Source organism: Protopterus annectens, chromosome 3.part0, assembly GCF_019279795.1.
Source record: "Protopterus annectens isolate FY-2018-M chromosome 3.part0, PAN1.0, whole genome shotgun sequence".
Lineage (NCBI taxonomy): Eukaryota > Metazoa > Chordata > Ceratodontiformes > Protopteridae > Protopterus > Protopterus annectens.
In genome coordinates this window covers 483,676,614-483,702,924 of record NC_056731.1, presented here as the reverse complement: position 1 = coordinate 483,702,924, position 26,311 = coordinate 483,676,614, and the positions used below count along the sequence as shown (strand labels likewise).

The following is a 26,311-nucleotide window of genomic DNA, read 5'->3' as shown; positions in this document are numbered from 1 at the left end:
TAATCCTGACTGCAGATGCTATCCTGTTCGGACATCTACATTTATGGTAGGTACAAAACTGTACTATGTCCTTCAAGGATGCATCTGCAGTCCTAACAAATGGGTAGAATACCATAGCCAAACTAGGGGAGGAGGAAGAAGAATTATGGTGTAGTTAGGATCCCTTGCAAAACAGCAGTGGCAAAGCCTGCTCGGGATCTAGAGTATAGAGGTAAGTTATAATGCTTGGCAAATGTATGCACGGAGGTCCAAGTAGCCGCCTCAATAATGTCCTTGGTAGCCACTCCTCGTAAGAAAGCTGTGGTAGTGGCTGTAGCCCTTGTAGAATGAGGCCTTATGTTCTGTGGAATTTGCTTTCCATGGTAGGAGTAACAGAATCTTATGCAATTTCCTATCCACTTGGAGATTGTCTGTTTGGAAATTGCTTTTCCTTCCCTTCCTGTTGCATAAGCTACTAGAAGCTGGTCAGTTTTTCTATTGCCCTTGGTTCTGTCCAGGTAGTAGCACAACTGTCTGTGTACATCCAAGGTATGCAGCAGTCTTTCCCCCCTGTTCTGTGGATTGGGAAAGAAGGTAGGTAGGTGGATTGCCTGGTTTAGAGACACTCTGGATACCACCTTAGGCATAAATGTAGGATTAGTTCTCATGGACACTATCTTGATGGAAGATTAGGAAGGGTTGTACTGCCATTAAGGCCTGTAGTTCCGAAACCCTCCTTGCTGAAGTAATTGCCAGTAGGAAAGCAGTTTTCCAGGATAGGTGTTGAAGGTCTGCTGTTGCTGCTGGTTCGAATGGAGGGAGTGTCAATTTTTCTAGCACAAAGTTCAAGTCCCATGCTGGTAATGGTGGTTTCCTAGGAGGTTTTACATTCTTGATTCCTCTGAGGAACTGCCTGAGTAGAGGGTGTGAGAAGACAGGGGATCAAGCTGTATTCTGCAGAAATAGCTGATGCATGTATCTTGATGGAGGAATAGGACAGGCCTGTATGGAGAAGCTCTGCCAAATACTCCAGGATGTTGGCAATATCTATCTTTGACACATCTTTTCCTCTTTCAGAACTCCAAATGACAAACCTTTTCCATTTTCCTGCATAGTTCCTTCTTGTTGAAGGTCTGCGGGCCTCAAGGATAATGTCTTTAACCCTTTGGGATAAATCTGGGTTAGTTGCTCTTATGTAATGTTCCAGGCAGTCAGTTGTAGAGTTTTCAGGTTTGGATGCATGATGTTGTAGTCGCTCTGAGTTAACATCAAAGGAATCAGGGGTAGTGTCCACGTTCCTCCCAGAGACATGCTCCTCAGCAAAGGATACCAATGTTGTCTTGGCCAATTTGGAGCTATCAGAATTATCCTTGGACGTTCCTCTTTGATTTTCAGTAGTACCTTGTGCATCAAAGGAAGAGGTGGAAATGCATATGCTGTCAGGTCTTTCCAAATGAAGGATAGAGAGTCCACCTTCCAAGCCAGTGGGTGGTATGTCCTTGTGCAGAATTTCTTGATCTGGTGATTGAGTGGGGATGCGAATAGGTCTATTTGTGGCATTCCCCATTTTTTGTGATGGCCTTGAAGATGTCGGGGTGTAGCATCCATTCGTGAGCATCCGAGGTAGTTCTGCTTAACATGTCTGCTAGGATGTTTTCTTTTCCGGTACAAATATTGCCTGTAACTGAATGTTGTAGCTCAGAGCCATATTCCATAGGTCCAGAGCCATTCGACATAGGGGTATGAATGAGTGCCTCCCTGTTTGTTGATGTACCACATGACTGTGGTGTTGTCTGTCCTTATCATTAATTGGCCTTCTTTGAGGAATGGTCTGAAATTCTGGATTGCTAGTTTTACTGCCAGCATTTCTTTTTGATTTATGTGCAGGTGCAGCTGATCTGGAGTCCATAATCCTTGAATGCATTTGTCCAGCATGTGGGCCCCCCAACCTAGGTCTGAGGCATCCGTTGTGATGGTTTGGCTTGCTTGAATGTTGTGGAAGGGCAAACCTGGGTTTGATTGGCATGCTTGAGCCCACCATAGGAACTCTTGTTTCAGGCATGGGATTAGTGGTATTTCGGTTTCTAAGCTGTGCCTGTGTTGAGACCATAAATTCTTTAGGTACCACTGTAGCTTTCTCATATGCAGTCTGGCATGGGGACCAGGATTATGCATGATGCCATGAAGCCCAAGGCCTGCAGTACTTTCCTTGCTGTTAGTTTGTTCTGCTTTGTTAATGCCAAGAAGTAAAGAGGGAGATGTTCTTGTTTTTCTGCAGTTAGGAATGCCATCTGTTTTACTGTGTCCAATTCTGCACCCAAGAATGTTCTTGTCTGGGATGGTATCAGTCTTGACTTTTTTAAATTGACTGTGTATCCCAGGGCTTGTAGTAAGCAAATGACTCTTTGCAAGTCTTGTGTCAGCTTGCTTTTGTTGTCCGCTTGTATCAGGCAGTCGTCCAGGTATGGATAAATTTGGATTCCCTGTAGCCTGCAATGAGCGATTACTGATGCCAGGCATTTTGTGAATACTCTGGGCGCAGTAGATAAGCCAAAGGGCAATGCTGAGAATTGATAATGCTCTGATCCTGCAAGAAATCTGAGGTATCTTCTGCAATTTGGTCGTATGGGGACGTGCAGGTATGCCTCCTTGAGATCTAGAGTTACCAGCCAACACTCCTTGCCCAGCATGGGAAGAAGTTGCTGTAGGGTCAGCATTTTGAATTTTGGAACAATGATGAATGTGTTTAAAGCGGAAAGGTCGAGAATAGGTCTCCAACTTTTCTCTTTTCTTGGTACTAGGAAGAGTCTGGAATAAAATCCTTTGCCCTGTTCTGTAGGTGGCACCCTTTCCACAGCTCTCATCTTTGTTAATTGAGCTATCTGCTTTAGAGCTTCTGTTTTTTGATTTGGTGGTAGGTTTGGCATTCCTCTTTTTACTGGTAAGGTGTGGAAATGAAACCTGTAGCCTTGGTCTATAGTTTGCAAAATCCACTTGTCTCTTGTGATATAGTGCCAATTTTTTGAAAATAAGGCTAACTTTCCGCCTAAGGGTGCTGCTATTTGTTCCCTGGAAGGCGGTGTCAGAGCCAAGTCACTGTGTTTGTCCTGTTGTAGTGGCAGTGGTTGTGTCCGTGCCTCGTTGGTTATTGCCTTGCCACTGGCGTCCTCTGTAGGCACCTCCTCTGGATTGATTTCTGCCTCTGGAACGTCTATTCCTGCCTCTCTCAGATTTAGAGGAGTCTGGAAAGGACCAATTTTTGGAAGGCCAGTTCCTGCTAAACCTTGGGGGCTGAACCTGTAAGAAATCTTTAACTGTTTGTACAGATTTTGCCATCTCTTCCATTTTCTTCATTACTTGCTGGGCAGGAGAACCAAATAGACTGACCTTATCCATAGGAGCATCTAATAGTTTTGCTTTAACATGATCCAGCAAGACCTGTTCTTTCAACCATGCATGCCTTCTTATAACTGTGCCAGTCATGGCTGATCTAAATGAAGCCTCCAGTGCATCATAGCCACATTTTAAAGAATGGTTACTAACCTGCTGAATGTTATTCACCATTTCTAAAACATATTTCTTATCTAAGGAATCAGAGGACAGTTTCTTAGTTAACTGATCAAGCATAAACTCTTGGTATTGGATCATATGAAACTGACAGTTCAAAGCTCTAGCTGAGAGAGTAGCAGAGGTGTATACTTTTTTACCCCATCTCTCTAAGGACCTGGATTCCCTTTCAGAAGGGAGAGGGTTTTTCGCTGAGGTCGAAGCTACTGCCTTAGGCCCCTGGGAGATAGTCTCAGGATCTGCAAGGAGCCTTGCATAGGTGGTGATGAGTGTCCGGTACCCTGTAAAACCTATCGGGCTTGGCAGGGGCTGGAGGTAAAGTATCAGGAGCAGTGCAAACGTCATTAAATGCATCATCCACAACAGGAAGAACTGGAGGTATAGCTAAGGGCCTATGTTGCGGTAAGTGTAGAAAGGTCCTAAGCCTTTTTCTTGAATCTGAGAAATCTTGTCCCTGCCATTGGAATTGCTCTCTCATGGCATGTAAGGTTTCCCCAAATGAAAATTCCTCTGGTGGAGAGGCAGATGGAATAGATTCTTCAGCATCTTCATAAGTAGAAAAAGGAGCCTCTGGATGGTCTGTATTGTCTGAATCATCAGAAGAGTCATCTGAGGACACTGGCTCAGGGGGCTCTGCTCTAGGTCTCTTTTCTGAAGGTTGAGAGGCCCTGTCTGGGTGAGATTGGGATCCCCTTATTAAAGAGATGAGATCCTCTGCCAGAGTAAGCATTTGGGAACTGGAACTGGGCCTGTGAGAGGGGGGGCTTAACAGGCACAGACTTAGCAGTTTTGGCTGCTTTAGCCCTGGTAAAGGCCTTTATAGACATGGCTGCAGGAGGCCTAGCAGCACCACGTGCTGGGGTAGAGACATCCAAAGGGATGGTGTCCGATAATTCTAGAGAAACCACATTAGTAGGCAAAACTTCAGAGGCCGATTCAACTAGGGTAGCAGGAGCCTCGGTAGTAGTCATGGATTCGGCTGAAGATTGACCCGTTTGCTCGGTTTCGGCCGAAACCGAGACACTCGCGGTTTGCTTAACCGTGGTTTCGGCCGAAACCGCGGACCGCGAGTGTCGGTCTTTTCTTTGCGTTTCTTAACAATTTGAGAAGTCGGAGGATCCGGCGGCATAATGTACGCAAAATCTGAGCCAAAAACTGTTCAGCAAACTCCGACCGGCCTAAGCGTTCGTCGGTTGAAGGAAGCACAGGCTAAACAGGCTGCAACGTGGTGGTTTGGGCCTACACAAGGTAAGCAGTAAGAGTGGAAATCTTTATGAGGTATTTGTTTCCCACAAGTTAAACAGTTATTCACTTTTTCTGACATCGGTTGAGGCAAGAAAGAGTCCCCAACGGGGTACTTAGCTTTTAGAAGTCTTCAAGTAGTATTCGGTAGTAGTAATCTCTGGATCTGACCGACCGGCACTTGCGAACAGCTTCTGCTTGGCGCCACGGCAAGAAAGACTGAGGAAAATGGCGTCGGCTGATGCCTTTATACCCGAAGACCAGCAGAGATGACGTCGGGTGAAGTGCGACGCCAGCCGAGGCCAGACCCAGACTTTGGAATCCAGCCGACCGAAGGGCTGCCTGACGACAGGACAACCCATTTGTTAGGACTGCAGATGCATCCTTGAAGGACATCTGTCTGTGCACATCCAAGGTATGCAGCAGTCTTTCCCCCCTGTTCTGTGGGTTGGGGAAGAATGTAGGTAAATGAATTGCTTGGTTCAATGATACACTTGAGACCACTTTTGGCATAAAAGTAGGGTTAGTTCTCAGAGAGACTCTGTCCTGATGGAAGATATGGAAGGGTTGTACTGCCATTAATGCCTGTAACTCAGATACCCTTCTTGCTGAAGTAATTGCTAGCAGGAAAGCAGTTTTCCAAGACAAGAATTGTAATTCTGCTGTTGCTGCTGGTTCAAAAGGGGGAAGTGTTAACTTTTCCAGCACAAAGTTGAGATCCCATGTAGGTAAAGGTGGTTTCCTTGGAGGTTTTACATTTTTGATTCCTCTCAGGAACTGCCTGAGTAGAGGATGAGAGAAGACAGGAGGATCCATGTTGTATTCTGCTGAAATTGCTGATGCATGAATCTTAATGGAGGAGTAAGACAGCCCATTGTGGAACAGCTCTGCTAAATATTCCAGGATGTGTGCTATGTTTGCCAATGAGACATTTTCTCCCTTTGCTGCACTCCAAATGAGGTATCTTTTCCACTTGGCTGAATAAGTCTTCCTTGTGGAGGGTCTGCGTGCCTCCAGGATAATGTCCTTAACCCTCTGAGATAAACCTGGGTTATTTTATTTTATGCAATATTCCAAGCAGCTAGCTGAAGTGTTTTCAAGTTTGGATGTAGGATCTTGTAGTTGTCCTGTGTTAGTAGTAAGGGACAGAGGTAGAGGCCATGCGCGAGTCCGAGACATGCTTCTCAGTAGCGGGTACCAATGTTGCCTCAGCCAGTCTGGAGCGATCAGAATTACCCTTGGCTGATCCTCTCTGATCTTCAGTAGAACTTTGTACATCAAGGGAAGAGGTGGAAATGCATATGCTGTCAGGTTTTTCCAGCTGAAGGAAAGGGAGTCCACCTTCCAAGCAAGTGGGTGGTATGCTCTTGTGCAGAATTTCTTCAATTGGTGATTGTGTGGGGAGGCAAACAGGTCTATCTGTGGTAGTCCCCATTTCTTTGTTATGGCTTTGAAGATATCTGGATGCAGCATCCATTCGTGAGCATCCGTGGTAGTTCTGCTTAAGGTGTCTGCTAGAGAATTTTCTTTTCCTGGCACAAATCTGATCTGAAGTTGAATGTTGAGATTCAGGGCTACATTCCACAGGTCCATTGCCATCCGGCATAGAGGATATGAATGTGTACCACCCTGTTTGTTGATGTACCACATGACTGTGGTATTGTCCGTCCTTATCAGCAGATGACCCTGTTGAAGGAGTGGTCTGAATGCCTGGATCGCATGTTTCACTGCCAGCATCTCCTTTAGATTTATGTGTAGATTCAGCTGGTCTTGGGTCCATAGGCCTTGTATACACTTGTCCACCATGTGTGCCCCCCATCCTAGGTCTGAGGCATCCGTGGTGATAGTCTGGCTTGGATGAGGTTTGTGGAAAGGCAAGCCTCTGTTCAACTGACAGGCCTGAGCCCACCACAAGAATTCTTGCTTCAGGCATGGAATTATTGGAATCTGGGCTTCTAGACTGTGCTTGTGTTGAGACCATACATTCCTTAGGTACCATTGTAGTTTTCTCATATGCAGCCTGGCATGCGGAACCAATATTATGCAGGATGCCATGTAGCCCAGGGCTTGCAGGACTTTCCTTGCAGTAAGCTGAGCTTGTGTTGTTAATGCCATGAAGTAGACTGGTAGTTGCTTTTGTTTTTCTTTTGTGAGAAAAGCCATCTGAGTTGATGTATCTAGTTCTGCACCCAAGAATGTTATCCTTTGGGATGGTACTAGTCTGACTTTTGCATGTTGACTGTGTATCCCAAGGCTTGCAACAGTTGTATGACATTTTCCAAATCCTTTGTTAATTTTGCCTTGTTGTCCGCTTGTATTAGGCAGTTGTCCAGGTATGGGTAAATTTGAATTCCCTGAAGTCTGCAATGAGCAATTACTGATGCCAGGCATTTCGTGAATACTCTGGGCGCAGTAGATAAGCCAAAAGGCAATGCTGAGAATTGATAATGCTCTGATCCTGCAAGAAATCTGAGGTGTCTTCTGCAATCTGGTCATATAGGGACGTGCAGGTATGCCTCCTTGAGATCTAGAGTCACCAGTCAAAACTCCTTGCCCAGCATGGGAAGAAGCTGCTGGAGGGTCAGCATTTTGAATTTTGGAACAATGAGGTATGTGTTCAGTGCGGACAGGTCTAGAATAGGTCTCCACTGATTTTCTTTTCTTGGTACAAGGAAAAGCCTGGAGTAAAATCCTTAGCCTTGTTCCATGGGTGGCACCTCTTCTATAGCTCTCATCCTTAGTAAGTTGTTGATTTGTCTTAGAGCGTCTGTTTTTTGGCTTGGTGGTAGGTTTGGCATTCCTCTCTTTTTTGGTAGAGTGTGGAAGTGAAACCTGTAGCCCTTGTCTATTGTTTGTAAAGTCCATTTGTCTCCTGTAATGTAATGCCAGTTGTCGGAGAATAAGGCTAGTTTTCCGCCCAAGGGTGCTTCCAGTTGTTCCCTGGTAGGCGGAACTAGAGCCAAGTCATTGTGTCTGCCCTGTGGAAGTGGTTGTAGTTGATTCTGTGGCAGAACTTCTCTGGTTGGTAGGTTGCCACTGACGTCCCCTGTAGGCACCCCTAGATTGACCTCTGCCTCTTGGGCGTCTATTTCTGCCTCTCTGCGCTCTGGAGTTGTCTGGAAAGGACCAATTCTTCGAAGGCCAATTTCTGCTAAACCTCGGAGGTTGGACCTGTAAGAAATCCTTGACTGTTTGGACAGATTTTGCTTTTTCTTCCACCACCTTTAGAACCTCCTGTGCAGGGGAGCCAAACAAACTTTGTTTCTCCATGGGAGCATCTAGGAGTTTTGACTTAACATGGTCTGGTAAGGATTGTTCTTTTAACCAGGCATGCCTTCGAATCACTGTTCCAGTCATAGCTGATCTAAAGGAAGCCTCCAGTGCATCATAGCCACATTTTAAGAAATGGTTACTGACCTGCTGAGAGTTATGTACCAAATCCTGAAGGGACTTGCGGTCTAAAGGTTCAGGAGAGGACAGTTTTTTATATAGCTGGTCTAACAAAAATTCCTGGTACTGAATCATGTGAAATTGACAGTTCAAGGCCCTGGCCGAAAGAGTAACAGAAGTATAAACCTTTTTACCCCATCTCTCTAATGCTCTAGATTCCCTTTCAGAGGGAAGAGGGTTTTTGGCAGAGGCAGCTGCCACACCTTTAGGGCCCTGTGAAATGGTTTCAGGGTCTGCAACAGGAGCCTTATACAAATGGTAGTGTGTGTCCGGGACCCTGTAATATCTGTCTGGCTTGGCAGGGGCCGGAGGAAGAGAATCAGGAGCAGTACAGGCATCATTATATGCATCATCAACAACTGTTAGTACTGGCGGAATGGCTAGAGGCCTATGCTGAGGTAAGTGTAAAAAGGTCCTTAGCCTTTTCCTTGAATCTGAAAAATCCTGGCCCTGCCATTGGAAGTGTTCCCTCATAGCATGCAAGGTTTCCCCAAAGGAAAATTCTTCAGGAGGAGAAGCAGAAGGAATGGAGTCTTCTGCATCAGAATCCTCATAAGGAGAATATGGGCCTTCGTGAGGGTCTGAAATGTCTGAGTCATCCGAGGAATAATCTGTAGAGACAGGTTCCGGAGGTTCAGTCCTAGGCCTCTTGTCTGGAGGGGGCTGAGAGGCCCTGTCTGGGTGAGGTTGGGATCCTCTGATCAAAGAAATGAGATCCTCAGCCAGGCTGAGTATTTGGGAACTAGAGGTAGGCCTATGTGAAGGAGTTTTGGCAGGCAAGGCCTTAGAAGATTTAGCTGCTTTAGCCCTGGCAAAAGCCTTCATAGACATGGAAGCAGGGGGTCTAGCAGCCCCACGTGCAGGGGTAGATATGTCTAAAGGAATAGTGTCTGACAAATCCTGGGTGCCTGCTTCTGTAGCAGTAAATTCAGTAGCAGATTCAGCCATGCTCTGTGAGGCCTCGGCTATCTGAGGCATGCTTTCGGCCCAAGGAAGAACCGGGGGCTCGGTTTCAGCCGAAACTGAGACATTCGCGGTTGGCCTAACCGTGGTTTCAGCCGAAACCGCGGGCCGTGAATGTCGGTCCTTTTCCTTGCGCTTTTTAGCTAATAGAGTAGTCGGAGTCTCCGACGGCATTCTGCATGCAAAAGCGGGACCAAAAAACTCCTCTGCAAACTCCGACCGACGTCTAAGTGTCCGTCGGTTGAAGGAAGCACAGGCTAGACAAGCTGATACGTCGTGGTCTGGGCCTAAGCAAGGAAGGCAGTAAGAGTGGAAATCCTTATGAGGTATTTGTTTCCCACAAGTTAAACAATTATTTACTTTGTCTGACATCGGCTGAGGCAAGAAAGAGTCCCCAACGGGGTACTTAGCTTTTTAGAAGTCTTCGGTAGTAGGAATCTCTGGATCTGACCGACCGGCACTTGCGAACAGCTTCTGCTTCGGGCACCACGCGGCAAGAAAGACTGGGGAAAATGGCGTCGGCTGATGCCTTTATACCCAATAAATAGCAGCTATGACGTCGGGTGAAGTGCGACATCAGCCGAGGCCAGACCCAGACTTTGGAATCCGGCCGACCGAAGGGCTGCCTGAGGCAGGACAACCCATATGTTAGGACTGCAGATGCATCCTTGAAGGACATCTATGTGGCACTGGAAGAGGACACGTTTGGTTTTGTAGGTAGGCTTCTAGTCCCCACAACAGCAGTTTCTTTTAGGAATGGGAGAAGGCTTATTCTCTAACAGTGTATGTTTCACATCCTTTAGGTGCCATTCTATTTTCCCCATGTGCAGTCTGGAAAGGGGGATCATTAGGATGCAAGATGCCATGAATTCCAGAGCCCCAAGTGCCTCTCTGGCTGTCACTAATACCTGGTGACAAAGTCCTTGGAAGCATGTAGTCAAGAAAATTAGCCTGTCTTGGGGAAGGAACAATATTTGCTTTCTTTGCCTAGCAAAGCCCCTAAAAAAACAGTCACTGAAAGGATCTTAGATTAGACCAAGTGAAGAGAGAAACCAAGGTTTGAAAAGTGGTCATGGTCAGATTATGGATAAAGCTTGATTAGGCAATCTAAATAGAGATAGATTTGTACTTCCCTTGCACTGTTACAGGCAAATACTGGAGCCAGACATTTTGTGAATATCCTGGGTGCAGTAGTCAAGTGTCACAAAAGGAAATACTGTCAGTCTAGCTATCTAAAATTTTGTAAATGATTGTATGTCATTTGTGAATATTAATAGGATTTATATAGAAGTGTGACAGAGAGATACAGTCAGCATAGCTGTCGGGAATTTTGTAAATGGTTGTGTCATTTGTGAATAACAACATGATTCATATGCTGGTGTTACAAATGTATTAGAATTATGTCATAAGATGGTTTGTTTAGACATGTTAAAGAGATATGCTGTAGAGTACTCGGCTTAAAGATGTATCCACAATGTACCCTATCGAAAAGAACAGAAATGTATAGGGAACTGACAACATAGGTTAGCTTGCAAAATGTCAGAAAAAATAGTTGAAATTAAATGTTTTTACCCACATAATAAAAAAAGAGATGTTATCTTTCAGTTTCAGTGCAACAGGAGACCATGTCTAGAACTAGAATTTTTTTTGTATTGTCTTTAAATATGGAGGAATGTAAATTATTTTATAACTTCTACCACTTGCCAAAAGATCAAAAGTCTGTGTGTTTTTACAGATAGATGCTAAAATCAATGGGTGTGAGCCCAGGAACTGATAGCTAGATGACAAGTGATATGCTGCCAGCTACCCTAGCATAATATTTGAAATATTAATTTAAGAACAGAGAGAGAGCATTTTGTATTTTGCCTTTGACCTGACAAGAACATCCACTCACCATATCTGCCTGCTGCTTGCTCTGTAAGTTAACTAGAATACAGCAACTTCTCTTGGATACAGACAGGAATATGGTGAAGTATAGCTTAGATGCTTTCTTTACTTATTTGAGACTGTCCTGCAATGTTGCTTTAAATATTTCCTGTGATTTTGAACTCTGAAGTAACTGATTGTTTACAGAGTATTTTTTTTGTTTTATTAATTATTATTAAATGTATTTAAACCTTTCAAATGTGGCTGGTCTGTTTAGAGATATTTAAGCTCTTAGAGTACTTGCATAACTATCTGGTGACGATGTGCAGGCCACTCTTAACAGTCTTGCTCTTGGTCAAACTACTACTTGTATTAACAGTAGCATTACACAGTAAGATTGGACACCCTTTGCTAAGGGCCTTTACGTAACTGATAAGGAGTGGCAGGTGGCAGTCCAAACTACCTTATAGTCTGGTCAAAAGGGGGCACAGCTAGTAAACCTGTGCCAGCCTTTCCCAGGTGTGTGCACTTGTGTATAAATCAAATCTCAAAGAGTGTGTGCGTCAGCTACTTGGGCAGGGACACAAAGCACTGGTTGGACACAGAGGATGCTGGAGGCCTTGGCTTGGCCACTCAGCTGAGATCTCAATCTTACAGGTGTGCCACTGGGGAGTCTTACTAGGGATCTGGAGAAAGAGGTAGAAACCAGACCCATATTCTGGTCTCTGTGTGCTCTTAAGGGAAACTGAACTTTACTGTGCGTGTACCTGGCATCTTCCCAGTGTGTACATCCTCCACTGTTGTCAGTGGGGAGGATTGGGGCTCCTTGATTACTGGGCCAGTGGTGGGGCATCAGAATAAGCTACAGGGTAGTGCTAAGAATTGGAAGCATTTCCCAACTGACCTGAAATGGAGATTTTTTTTGTGCACCCTTGCTGCAGGGATGTGGAGGTAGATGTATTTTAGTTCGACAGTGACCATGAAAGGCTGTGAGGAAAGCACTGGCAGAAGTTGAGAGGATGGGGCATTTTGAATTTGGGCACTACCAGAAACTTCTTTAGCTCTGATTGGTCACGTACCGGACTCAAAGAGCATTCTTTTCTTCAAGGACATCCTACTCCTTTTCCATATAGGACTGTTTTTTATGGACTGCTGCAGTAAAAGAATTCTGACTTGGGCCTCTGACTTCCTTCAGCTGTCCTCCTGGGGTTGATGGGATATGGCCTAGAATTGGGGGAGTAGTAAACTACAGCTTGCAGCGACCTCTTATGATATGAAGGACCCACTGTTCCTGAATAATATCTATCAACTTGTCCAAGAAAAGGGAAACTTCTTCCGCCCAGCTTTACAGCTGGGTGGGTGGATTGTGGTGGGATTTACGGGAAGCAGGGAGGGGTGCGCGAGTCAGGACTACTCTTTGCTGAACCCCTGGGGTTGGGGTCCACTAGGCCATCGTCTCTGATCAACCTGCTATCTCTAGTTCTGTCTATGTGCTCCATCTCCTGGTCCTCCTCAGTCTCAGTCCGGCCTAAGATGCAGAACAGGACCAAGATTTAGTAGGGTAGTTTTAACTAAACCTTAGGTGCTGTACCTGCAGAAAGTCTGTGACAGTCTACAGGGACTTTTGCCTTATTTTTCACTTTTTAAATAGAGCTTAGGCCTTGAATTTAAACAAAACCCTTGTCTAAAGGTGCATCTCATACTTCTGATTTCATATATTCAGGAACAGACTTATCTTAAACAGCAGTCTTTCTTAATAACTGACCCTGAAGCTGCTGCCAAGCTAGATGCATTCAAAACATCAAGGTCACAAAGCAAAGAATGTTTAACAACCTCAGAACAGGAATTGGAGTTCTAATTAGAAGTTATGTACTTACCATAACGTTCCATCTGAGTAGGTGGATTCATTTGTCTGCAACCTGTGGGGGTATGGATCCGATATCGGATCCGAACCGGCATGGTTTATCCAGCTATGGATCCGAGCTCCTAGCTCCTCCCCTCACCCATAATGCCCTGCTCTCCCTACATGACCTCAGATCGAGTTTGCCCTGCACCAACTACCCTAACCAAAGGGTAACACACCCTATGCAGGAAACTGACAAGGCCAGGGGGATAGGAGGCGGGATGTGCAGACAAATGAATCCACCTACTCAGATGGAACGTTATGGTAAGTACATAACTTCTAAATCTGAAGTAGGAGAATTCATTTGTCAGCAACCTGTGTGACAGAGTCCCCAGCTACCTGAATCTTGGGTGGCCATCATGGAAGGATATTCCGGAGCACCGCGGAGCCAAAGGATGCTCTACCTCTAGAAGTGACGTCCAGCTTGTAATGAGTAATAAAGGTATGAGATGAAGCCCAAGCGGCTGCTGAACAAATGTCATCCAGAGGAATCTTAGACTTAAAGGCCGCTGAAGTAGAGACAGACCGGGTCGAATGAGCATGGACTCCCTCCGGTGCGGGCCTCCCAGAGGCTTGGTACGCCAACAGAATACACTGAGAAATCCAGCGTGACAAAGAAACTTTGGAAATTGGTTTACCCAGATTGAATTTGGCAAAAGAAATGAACTGGTCTGATTGCCTATGACCAGCTGTCCTATGAAGGTAAAAACGAAGCTGCCTGCGAACATCCAAGGAATGCAGCTTGTATTCGCCCTTGTTTTGATACTTAGGGAAGAAAAACTACAGTTTTGTACCTACCATAAATGTAGATGTCCGATAGGTATGCATCTGCAGTCCTAACATATGGGTTGTCCTGCCTCAGGCAGCCCTTCGGTCGGCCGGATTCCAAAGTCTGGGTCTGGCCTCGGCTGATGTCGCACTTCACCCGACGTCATAGCTCCTGGGGTATAAAGGCATCAGCCGACGCCATTTTCCTCATTGTTTCTTGCCACAGATGCCAGGTGCCCTCTAGGAAGGCTAAATTTGGATAAAAGTAGAAATTCCAAACAGTAGAAATCAAAAATTATATATACATACAAACAAATACACCATAATAGATTCCCCCAGCTAGCTAAGAGGGGAGCAAGTACCCTAGGAATACCACGGAGGGGAAGGAGGGTGGGTAATCCTGACTGCAGATGCATACCTATCGGAGATCTACATTTATGGTAGGTACAAAACTGTACTATGTCCTTCAAGGAAGGATCTGCAGTCCTAACATATGGGTAGAATACCATAGCCAAACTGGGGGAGGAGGTACTAAGATAATGACGGTGTAGTTAAGATTCCTTGTAAAACTGCAGTTGCAAACCCTGCTCGGGATCTGGAGTATAAAGGAAGATTGTAATGCTTGGCAAATGTATGCACGGAGCTCCAAGTAGCAGCTTCTAAAATGTCTTTGGTAGCCACTCCTCGTAGGAAAGCTGTAGTGGTGGCTGTAGCTCTTGTGGAGTGAGGCCTGATATTTTCAGGAGTTGTCTTTCCATGAAAAGAGTAACAGAATCGAATGCAATTTCCTATCCATTTTGAAATTGTCTGTTTGGAAATTGCTTTTCCTTGCACTCCTGTTGCATATGCTACCAGAAGCTGGTCAGTTTTTCTGTTGGTCTTAGTTCTGTCCAGATAGTAGCGCAGTTGTCTGTGTACATCCAAGGTGTGCAGTAGTTTTTCCCCCCTGTTCTGTGGGTTTGGGAAGAACGTAGGTAAATGAATAGCTTGGTTCAAGGATACTCTGGATACCACCTTTGGCATGAAAGTAGGATTGGTTCTCAGAGACACTCTATCCTGGTGAAAAATAAGGAAAGGCTGCACTGCCATTAGGGCCTGTAACTCGGATACCCTTCTTGCTGAAGTGACTGCTAGAAGGAAGGCAGTTTTCCAAGATAAGAACTGTAAGTCTGCTGATGCTGCTGGTTCAAAAGGGGGGAGTGTCAATTTTTCCAGCACAAAACTGAGATCCCATGCAGGCAGAGGTGGTTTCCTTTGAGGTTTTACATTTTTGATCCCTCTTAGAAATTGTCTGAGGAGAGGTTGAGAGAAGGTAGGAGGACCCATGTTGTACTCTGCTGAGATTGCTGAAGCATGAATCTTAATGGAAGAATAGGACAGGCCATTGTGGAACAGTTCTAAGTATTCTAGGATGTGTGCAATGTTAGCCAGTGTGACATCTGTTCCCTTTGATGCACTCCAAACGAGGAATCTCTTCCATTTGGCTGAGTATGTTTTCCTTGTGGAGGGTCTGCAAGCCTCCAGGATAATGTCCTTGACCCTCTGAGATAGAACAGGTTGGTTTTGCTTTATGCAATTTTCCAAGCAGTTAGCTGCAGTGTTTTCAAGCTTGGATACAGGGTCTTGTAGTTGTTCTGTGTTAGAAGTAAAGGCCATAGAGGTAGAGGCCATGGGTTCGTCCGAGACATGCTTCTCAGTAGCGGGTACCAGTGCTGCCTTGGCCAGTCTGGAGCAATCAGGATTACCTTTGGCTGTTCCTCCCTGATCTTCAGTAGAACTTTGTGCATCAATGGGAGAGGTGGAAAGGCATAAACTGTCAGATCCCTCCAGCTGAAAGAAAGGGAGTCCACCCTCCAGGCTTGTGGGTGGTATTCTCTTGAGCAGAATTTCTTCAGTTGGTGGTTGAGTGGGGAGGCGAACAGATCTATCTCTGGCATTCCCCATGTCTTTGTTATGGTTTTGAAGATGTCTGGATGCAGCATCCATTCGTGAACATCCCTGGTAGTTCTGCTTAATCTGTCTGCTAGTGAATTTTCTTTTCCTGGAACGAATCTGGCCTGCAATTGAATGTTGAGATTCAGGCCTAGGTTCCACAGATCCATTGCCATCCGGCATAGAGGGTAAGAATGCGTGCCTCCCTGCTTGTTGATGTACCACATAACTGTGGTATTGTCCGTCCTTATCAGCAGGTGTCCTTGCTGGAGGAATGTTTTGAATGCCTCGATTGCATGCTTCACTGCCAGCATCTCCTTTAGATATATGTATAGATTCAGCTGGTCTTGGGCCCTTAGGCCTTGGATACACTTGTCTTCCATGTGTGCCCCCCAGCCTAGGTCTGAGGCGTCCGTGGTGATGGTCTGCCTTGGTTGTGGTTTGTGGAAAGGCAACCCTCTGTTGGTCTGGCAGGCCTGAGCCCACCACAGGAATTCTTGTTTCAGGCATGGAATGATTGGTATCATGGTTTCTAGGCTGTGTCTGTGTTGAGACCATACATTCCTTAGGTACCATTGTAACTTTCTCATATGCAGTCTGGCATGTGGGATCAAAATTATGCAGGATGCCATGAAACCCAGGGCTTGCAGGACTTTCCTTGCAGTAAGCTGAGTTTGTCTTGTCAATGCCATGAAGTAGAGTGGAAGTTGTTTTTGTTTTTCTTCTGTGAGAAAAGCCATCTGAGTTATTGTGTCCAACTCTGCACCCAAAAATGTTATCCTTTGGGGTGGCACTAGTCTTGACTTCTGTATGTTGACTGTGTATCCCAATGCTTGCAGTAGTTGTATGACATAGGTCAAATCCTTTATTATTTTTGACTTGTTGTCCGCTTGTATTAGGCAGTCGTCCAGGTATGGGTAAATTTGAATTCCCTGAAGCCTGCAATGTGCAATTACTGATGCCAGGCATTTCGTGAATACTCTGGGCGCAGTAGATAAGCCAAAGGGCAATGCTGAGAATTGATAATACTCTGATCCTGCAAGAAATCTGAGGTGCCTTCTACAATCTGGTCGTATGGGGACGTGCAGGTATGCCTCCTTGAGATCTAGAGTCACCAGCCAAGACTCCTTGCCCAACATGGGAAGAAGTTGCTGTAGGGTCAACATCTTGAATTTCGATACAATGAGATATGTGTTCAGTGCGGACAAGTCGAGAATAGGCCTCCATTGAGTTTCTTTTCTTGGTACAAGGAATAGTCTGGAGTAAAATCCTTGGCCTTGTTCCATAGATGGTACCTTTTCTATTGCTCTCATCCTTAGTAAGTTGGCGATTTGTTTTAGAGCCTCTGGCTTGATGGAAGGTTTGGCATTCCTCTCTTTTTTGGTAAAGTGTGGAAATGAAACCTGTAGCCTTTGTCTATTGTTTGCAAAGTCCATTTGTCTCCTGTAATGCAATGCCAGTTTTTTTAAAATAAAGCTAACTTTCCGCCCAAGGGCGCTTCCAGTTGTGCCTTGGTAGGTAGAGTCAGAGCCAAGTCATTGCGTCTGTCCTGTGGAAGTGGTTGTAGCTGTGGTGGTACTCCTCTGGTTGTCAGGTTGCCACTGACGGCCCCTGTAGGCACCTCTTGAGCGTCTCTTTCTGCCTCTCTGTGCTCTGGAGGTGTCTGGAAAGGACCATTTTTTTGAAGGCCAATTTCTGCTGAACCTCGGAGGTTGGACCTGCAGGAAATCCTTGACTGTTTGTACAGATTTTGCCTTTTCTTCCACTTTCTTGAGAACCTCCTGTGCAGGGGAGCCAAATAAACTTTGTTTCTCCATAGGGGCATCTAGGAGTTTTGACTTAACATGGTCTGGCAAGGTTTGCTCTTTTAGCCAGGCATGCCTTCGAATCACTGCTCCAGTCATAGCTGATCTAAATGAAGCCTCCAGTGCATCATAGCCACATTTTAAGAAATGATTACTGACCTGCTGTGAGTTGTGTACCAAATCCTGAAGTGACTTACGGTCTAAAGGTTCAGGAGAGGAAAGCTGTTTACTCAGCTGATCTAACAAAAATTCCTGGTACTGTATCATGTGAAATTGACAGTTTAAAGCTCTAGCAGAAAGAGTTGCAGATGTATAAACCTTTTTACCCCATCTCTCTAATGCTCTTGATTCTCTTTCAGAGGGTAGGAGGTTTTTAGCAGATGCCGCTGCAACACCCTTAGGGCCCTGAGAAATGGTCTCTGGGTCTGCAGCGTGGGCCTTATACAAGTGGAAGTGAGAATCCGGGACCCTGTAATATCTGTCAGGTTTGGCAGGGGCCGGGGGAAGAGAATCAGGGGCAGAACTGGCATCATTGTATGCATCATCAACAACTGATAGTACAGGTGGTATGGCTAAAGGCCTATGCTGTGGTAAGTGTAAAAATGTCCTTAGCCTTTTCCTTGAATCTGAAAAATCCTGACCCTGCCACTGGAAGTGTTCCCTCATTGAGTGTAGGGTTTCCCCAAATGAAAATTCTTCTGGGGGGGGGGGGGGGGGGCAGAAGGAATGGAGTCTTCTGCATCCATATCCTCATAAGGAGAGTATGGTCCTTCCTGATGGTCTGATAACTCTGATCCATCCGAGGAATATAGTCAGAGGAGAGAGGTTCAGGGGGTTCAGTCCTAGGCCTTTTTTCAGGAGGAGGTTGTGAGGCCCTGTCTGGGTGAGGTTGGGATCCCCTGATCAGAGAAATAAGGTCCTCAGCCAGGCTAAGAATCTGAGAAGAGGAGGAAGGCCTGTGAGAGGGAGCTTTAGTAGGTAAGGCCTTGGAAGATTTAGCTGCCTTAGTCCTGGAGAAGGCCTTAATAGACATAGAAGCAGGGGGCCTAGCTGCCCCACGTGCAGGAGTAGAGATGTCCAACGGAATGGTGTCGGACAATTCCTGTGTGCCTGCTTCTTCAGTATGAATTTCTGTAGCCGACTCAGCCGTGGCCTGTGAGGCCTCGGTTGTCGGAGGCATGCTTTCGGCCGAAGGAAGAACCGAAGACTCTGTTTCAGCCGAAACAGAGACACTCGCGGTAGGCCTAACCGTGGTTTCAGCCGAAACCGCGGGCCACGAGTGTCGGTCCTTTTCCTTGCGTTTTTTGGCTAAATGTGTAGTTGGAGTCTCCGACAACATTTTATATGCAAAAGCGGGACCAAAAAACTCTTCAGCAAACTCCGACCGACGTCTAAGTGTCCGTCGGTTGAAGGAAGCACAGGCTAAACAAGCTGAAACTTCGTGGTCTGGGCCTAAGCAAGGAAGGCAGTAAGAGTGGAAATCCTTATGAGGTATTTGTTTCCCACAAGTTAAACAATTATTTACTTTGTCTGACATCGGCTGAGGCAAGAAAGAGTCCCCAACGGGGTACTTAGCTTTTTTAGAAGTCTTCGGTAGCTGAAATCGCTGGATCTGACCGACCGGCACTTGCCAACAGCTTCTGCTTCGGGCACCGTGCGGCAAGAAAGACTGAGGAAAATGGCGTCGGCTGATGCCTTTATACCCCAGGAGCTATGACGTCGGGTGAAGTGCGACATCAGCCGAGGCCAGACCCAGACTTTGGAATCCGGCCGACCGAAGGGCTGCCTGAGGCAGGACAACCCATATGTTAGGACTGCAGATGCATCCTTGAAGGACATCAGGGACGTTGATGGACTGATTAATGTTAGCTTCCGAAGCTACTTTAGGAAGAAAGGAGGGATTGATCCTTAGGTACACCCGGTCCGGATGAAAAATCAAATAAGGCGGTTTCATGGACAGGGCCTGAAGCTCTGAAACTCTCTTAGCCGAAGTAATGTCTACCAAAAAAGCAGTCTTAAAGGACAAGTATTTAAGATAGACTGTGGCCGCAGGTTCGAAGGGGGGAGCGGTCGGTCAAGGCCTGAAGTACCAAGGAAAGATCCCACGGGGGAACCGCTTCTTTGACAGGGGGTCTGAGCAAAAAGGGGCCTTTTAGGAAGGTTTTGCATAACCTATCCGACATGAGACCCTGAATCGTGTCCAACATGGTAATGAGATATGGCCACCAGCTGAACTTTGACCGTGGAACTACTGGCGCCATCATTAAAGAGAGTAGTAAGGAAATCTAGAACCAAAGGAAGGGGAACCGTGAAAGGATCTAGGCCTTGCCGCTCTGCCCAAATGGAGAAACGCTTCCATTTACTGCGGTAAATTTTTCTGGTAGAGGGCTTGTGGGCCGCTATTAGAATGGCCTTAACTGGGGACGAGATACCGGGAGTCCTGATTAGGAGTGGAACTGGAGCAGCCAAGCAGTCAACTTCAGGTTGTCCAGGTTTGGAGTTGGCAGGTTCGACGGTTGTGATATCAGATCCGGAATGGGATCTAGAATCCAAGGTGGATTCACTGAATGAGACCTTAGGTAAGGGAACCAGATCTGTCGAGGCCAGAACGGGGCAATGAGGATCATTCTGCACCCCAACAGAGAGGTTTTCTGAAGTACTTGTAGCATCAGAGGTAGAGGGGGTATGCGTAAAGAAGACCGGGAGGCCAAGCATGCACCAGAGCGTCTCTGGGAGAATCCCCTGGAGGGGGGTTTAGAGCGAAAAAACTGTCGCACTTGGCATTTAAAGGAGAAGCAAAGAGATCGCAACAGGGAGTCCCCCCACTGTGCGAAGATACGTTTCGCTACTTGAGAATTGAAAGACCACTCGTAAGGGGAGAGAATGGTGCGACTGAGCTTGCCCGCTAGGATGCTGGTCCGACCCGGAATATCCATTGCGATGAGAAAGCGGTTGGTGAAGATCGCCCATTCCCACACTCTCATGGCTTCTCGACATAAAGGGTAAGACCTGGTTCCCCCCTGTTTGTTGATGTACCAGACCACCGACATGTTGACTGATTGAATCGCAATTGTTCCCAAGGGAAGGAGGGCCCGAAGTGCTTGCAACGCCAAGAGCACCGCCCTCATTTCCAGAACATTGATATGCAGGGAGGTCTCTGAATCGCTCCACATGCCTTGGACCATCCGGCCCGCAAAATGCCCCCCCCCCCCACCAGAGGCTGGAAGCATCCATGGTCACCGTGGCGAGAGGGGGAGATGCATAAAAGGGGCGGCCCCTGTGGAGATCCGGAGAATGGAGCCACCACAAGAGAGACCGCTTGCAAGCCTTGCTGATTGCAATGGGATGATACAGGGGGAGGGAGAGAAATGACCATTGCACCTGAAGTGTCCATTGAAGCACCCGCATGTTCAAGCGGGCGTGCGGAAGAAGAGTAATCGCTGCCGCCATAGACCCTAGCGCCCTCAGGATCAATTCCGCAGGTGTTGAGCTGGAGTGAAAGATGGCCCGCACCTGGAGTCGCAGATTCCAAACCCTGTCGGTTGTGAGAAAGGCTCTTAAATTTCTCGTGTCTAACCTGGCTCCTATAAATTCTATCGTTTGAGTAGGGACCAGGTTGGACTTCTCTATGTTTACCGTGATGCCTAGCTTGGGAGCTAGACGAAGGAAGGAGTCTCTTGTCAAAGAGAGTAGATGCCTTGTTGGGGCGGTGAGAAGCCAGTCTAGGTACGGAAAGACCTGCACCCCCTGAAGCCTCAGGTGGGCCGCAACCACTGCTAACACTTTGGTGAACACCCTGGGGGCTGTGGTGAGACCAAAGGGAAGGACCCTGAACTGTGACTGGCTCCCAGCCGGAAGCGAAGAAACCTCCTGGATCGTCTGTCCATCCGAATGTGGTAGTATGCGTCCTTGAGGTCTATAGAGCACATCCAGTGATTCTCCCCTAGAAGGGGGAGTATGGACTGCAAAGTGACCATCCGGAACTTCTCTTTGGGAACTGACAGGTTGAACAGGGACAGGTCTAGAATGGGTCTTAGGTCCCCCGTCTTTTTTGGCACTAAAAAGAACCTGGAGTAGAACCCTGATCCGATCTGGTCTGGGGGGACGGGCTGGATGGCTCTTTTTCTCAGCAGATGGCCAATTTCTGCTGAAGCGGCCTCCCACTGATCGGGTGGAACATCGGGGAGGATTTTTAACTTTGGGACATGAAGAAAGGGGATCTTGTAACCTCTGGATATAATCCGAAGTACCCAGCGGTCCGATGTAATGGACTCCCATGCAGCTAGGTGCTCCGAGAAACGTCCCCCGACTGCCTCCAGAGTGGAGTAGTCGGGCAACCCCTCAGGGTTGCTGCGTGGGCCGTTCAGAGAAAGGTTCCCTGGACCCAAAGTTCCTGGGAGCCCCTCTGCCCCTAGGGCGGCATCCTCCCTGCCTCCTCTGCCGCGGAAGGACTGGTTGTCCGGAGCGGGTTGGGAATGCTGCGACTTCCGGAACCACATCTTCTTCTGGCCCTTTTGGTTCCTAGAGTAGGATTGGCTCCACGGTGTCCGGGTCCTTCCACGCCCTGGTGGTAATAAGGTCCACCAGGGGGTCGGCAGGAGGGGACACCCAAGAGGTAGACGGGCCCGCTTCAAATGCCTCCAAGAACATTGACTCGTCAGAGGAAGACTTTGGGGCAGACCACCCACCTCTAATCCGTAACATTTCCATTATGTCTCCGAAGGAGACATCCTCAGGGGGTGATCTTGGGGAGCCTTCCCCTTCCTCCAAGTCAGTGTCTTCTGTCAAAGACTCGGGGGAGTCTATGTGCCTCCTCTTACACGAATGCTTGCGAGGTGCTTCCTCGGGGCTGTCGGAGGAGCCCTCACCAGCAATTTCCAGAACCACAGGAACTGCTTGGGGCAGTGAAGCGGGCTGTACCAGTGGCCAGGTGATGGAAGCCTGGCCCAGAGCAGATGGAGTGTGGGACGGAGCCGAAGCAAGGGCCGGGAGTCCGGATGCCCTCAACAGAGCCCTCTCCACTACATCAAAAGCCGAGGGGGAGCCAGCCTCGACAATAGGATCCGAAAGTCGGCTCCCCCTCAGAGCCGATGAGCGGATCGGAGCCGGCGCCGAGCCCATCGGATCCGAGGGACCAGTGTGCTCGGACAAGGACGGCGCCGAAGGCGCACTGATTCCCTCGGATCCGAAGCTCGGGCCATGGCTCCGAGAGGTCGGATCCGACAGACTTGAGGGCAGGGTCGGATCCGAAGTACCCAGTACTGTCGGCGCTGACCCACCCGCGGCTCCGAGGCTGCCGGGCTCCGGGCGCTCCGAACTCGGGTAGCGGGTCGGAGAAGGAGCAATGGGCTTTAAAAAGGGGGTCGAGCTCCCCCCCAGAGGGGGGGGGGAGGCAGGAGCACTCCCATCTGCATCTGGGCCTGGATGAACCTTCGCATCATCCGGTCCAGATCAGCATCGGAGAGGCTGTAAGTAGACCTCGACGAGGCTACCGAGGTAGGTCTTGAGTGCCGCCTCGATAGCTTCGAAGGAGGTCGGGTCTCCTTATCCTCAGGCTCCGGTGAAAAGCATGGGGACCGGAGCTGAGGAGGGGGAAAGCCAGCAGCCAGAGAGGCCGGAGGAGAAGTCCGCTTAGCCGGCGGGGCCGAAACGGAGGTCTGGGCCCGCTGCTTGTGGTGCTTCTCTCTCCGGTCCTTATTCCTGGCTTCCCTCTCCTCCAACCCTTTGGCGGGAGTTTGAATCCCGGGTGGAGGAGGGGGAGCAGGCAAGGCAGGCACTGCCGAAGCAGTGACCACCAAGGGGGCGGGGGCCGAAGCCAAGTCTGGGGGCAAGAGTCCCGCCAAGACCAGCTTCGACCTCTGCTCCTTCAATGCCCTGGGGTTGAACCCTGCACAGATTGAACACCCTGAAGTGAGGTGTTCAACCCCAAGGCATCGAACGCACCAAGTGTGGCCATCAGCAGGGGAAAGCTTATGGCCACACTCGGAGCACTTTGAAAAAACAGCCTTTGGGGCCTCAGACATCACTATTCTTTTTTTAAAAAAATAGCAACAATAAAATAAACTAAAAACACTCACACAAGGCCCCAAAACAAACACACACACACACCAACTACGAACCAGCGAGGGGAGGGTGAAAACTATATTAAATTAACCCAAAAAAGATATAAACAGAAGGGAAACTTATAACTTTCACACAACTTAAAAGTTTTAACAAGTTTTAAAACCCTTTAAAGAGAATACTAAGACTTAGCTTTTGGAGCTCTGACGACCCAGCCTTCACCATGCGTGGCAAACTAGATCTGAGGTCATGTAGGGAGAGCAGGGCATTATGGGTGAGGGGAAGGAGCTAGCAGCTCGGATCCATAGCTGGATAAACCATGCCGGTTCGGATCCGATATCGGATCCATACCCACAGGTTGCTGACAAATGAATTCTCCTACTTCAGATCAATTCCTTTTGGAGAGATGGATTTTCCATCCCCTACCGTTTTTTTTCCCCAGGAGGGTTTTCTGGAATTTTACCATTAAAAAAACTGAAAAATCAGTGCATTCATGGCCAAAGTAGCAGAGGTGTATACTTTCTTGCCAAACTTATCTAGTGTTCTACTTTCTTTCTCATCAGGCAAGGGATTTCTAAAGATGCTATATTTGGCACCCTTTGTACCAGAGGAAAATACCTCAGAGCCTGTAAAAGTTTTTGAAGATTTTTTCTGGGAATCCAAAACCCTACAAAATGGTCTGCTTTCCTGGGGGTAGGTGGTTGGGAGTCAGGCGGCAGGGAGAAATCAGACAACTTCATCCACAACCTCTAACACTTGGTGAATGGCTAGAGGTTTGCAACTCATGAAGTAGACATTTTCTGTCTTTTCTTAGACTGGGGATAATCCTGAGCCTCCCAGTTGAACTCTCTCATCATGTGGATGGTCTCTCAGAAGGTAAAATCCTCAGGGGGTGAGAAGGAAGCAAGATTTTCATCTGACTCTGAGTCAGCATATGAACCTGAAGAAAAATATGGTCCACGTATGCTAGCTCATCCTCAGAATCATAAGTACCAGCAGACTCCAGGGGAGGTGTAGTGGGAGGTCCAACCACAGCTTAGCTACCCAAATATCATGAAATCCAGGAGATCCTCAGCAAGCCTAACAAGGCCATGTGGGTAGGTCTGGTGTGACTGACTCACGTCAGAGCTGAGGCAAGCTGAAAACAGCCTTGTCTAAATAAAGTTTCACACAATGAAAACTTAGCAAGCATAACACACCACCAATACATATTAGAAACACATTACTTACCTATCACAGCGTGTCACTTCTCTCAAAACTGACAAATTAAATACTACAACATTCAGAATTTAGTATTCAAATTAATAACCAAGCAATCTCGGGGGGGGGGGGGGTATTACAGAAATTCTCTTGGTTCAGTCACTACAAATGGTGCAAGCTCTAAATCCTTCAAAACCAAACTGCTAGGTCATTTAAAAGACACATTTAAATGGTCTGACTCTAGATATTATGCTTCCTACTGATACAACCCAGAAAAGAAACAGGTTTGTCTTTGATACATCATAATCTTGTACGTACAACATACATTTATATAACCTAAATCTTAATATGCCCTGCACACTTCAAATATGTGAGTTGTAACAGCTACAGTGAGATAATACTATGTGCTACATACTCTTGACTGTGCATACTGTATGACACTATACAGCTAACCTCAGCACAAAACATGACATGAAACGTCTATGTACGTCTAGTTAAAAATATAACCAACTCGTGCAACGCTGCAAAAGGGTTGCCTTCAGATGAGTTTTGCAAGAATGACTGAACAGAAGAGACTGATGTTTTCATATATGGGCTAAAGAAATTCAACAGTGGCCGAAACCAATATCCTAATGCTGCTACATGGAAGTGTTTAAAATGAGATTAAAGAGGAAAAGACTGCTTAGCTCATTTAGTGTGCACAGTGCTGTGACAGATTGGCTCCACCTAACAGGGACTGCGGACTACAGATGCAATAAAAGTGCAAAATGTAGCAAGTGGCACTGAGAAAAAGTGATATCCTATTACTTAGTGTAATTGTGTATATCTGCATTACTTCATATAAAGAGAAAAGAACTATCGGCTCTACTTACTTTGTCTGCTGCCTCGTTTACTGCCAATGCACAAGAAATTTCTGCAGCACCACCTCCATATACAACACGATTATCACGGATGAGATTGCGAATTACACACAGTGCATCATGAAGAGACCGTTTTGCTTCCTCAATAATCTGGGGGAAAAAATAAAATAAAATGCAGCATGAGAGCTTTGAAAATGATCCAACTGTAGAGAAAAGATGTGCAAAACACCTCTCTATGAAAACTAGAATAGTCTGCAAAGGTGTGTGGTTTAATTCTGTGAAGATCTGGGTAGATATTAGTTTCCTTGGCTACTGCAACAGTACAGATTTTTGTTTTAATCATTTTTTGACTCATGCACTTATAAAGCATCTTGCCAAAAGCCCAGACTGGCCATTCATTCTCTAACAAAGTGAGACAATTGTGGTGAGGCTTTCATTTAGAAAGGTATCAAGTGACTTTCTGTTATGTGACTACCATCCCAACCTGTGCATATCTACAGACACTGAATGGATCGGTGAGCAATTAGCCTTAGTGAGAAAGTCACCAATGCATGCAAGTGGCATAACCCTCCAAAGGGGAACACATCCTTCTAAGCAAGCACCCCATGTGATTTCTATAGTCTCCACTGGGGATGCTATCTTTAAGGGTGCACCCCAGGCATGCATATTGCCCCCTCCCCCCGAAACAACAGCAGGTGTTGTCGAGTCACTTCTCT

At 46.9% G+C, this 26,311-nt stretch overlaps 1 protein-coding gene across 1 annotated transcript in view; it reads right to left on the bottom strand.

Annotated features, from left to right (window-relative positions):
• The window catches only part of CCT5 (chaperonin containing TCP1 subunit 5), a 559,422-nt gene that overhangs the window by 232,011 nt on the left and 301,100 nt on the right, over nt 1–26,311 (bottom strand). Inside the window, exon 9 of the mRNA XM_044064906.1 lies at nt 25,608–25,745. Coding sequence (XP_043920841.1) covers nt 25,608–25,745 — 138 coding nt within the window. The remainder of the gene's footprint in view (nt 1–25,607; nt 25,746–26,311) is intronic.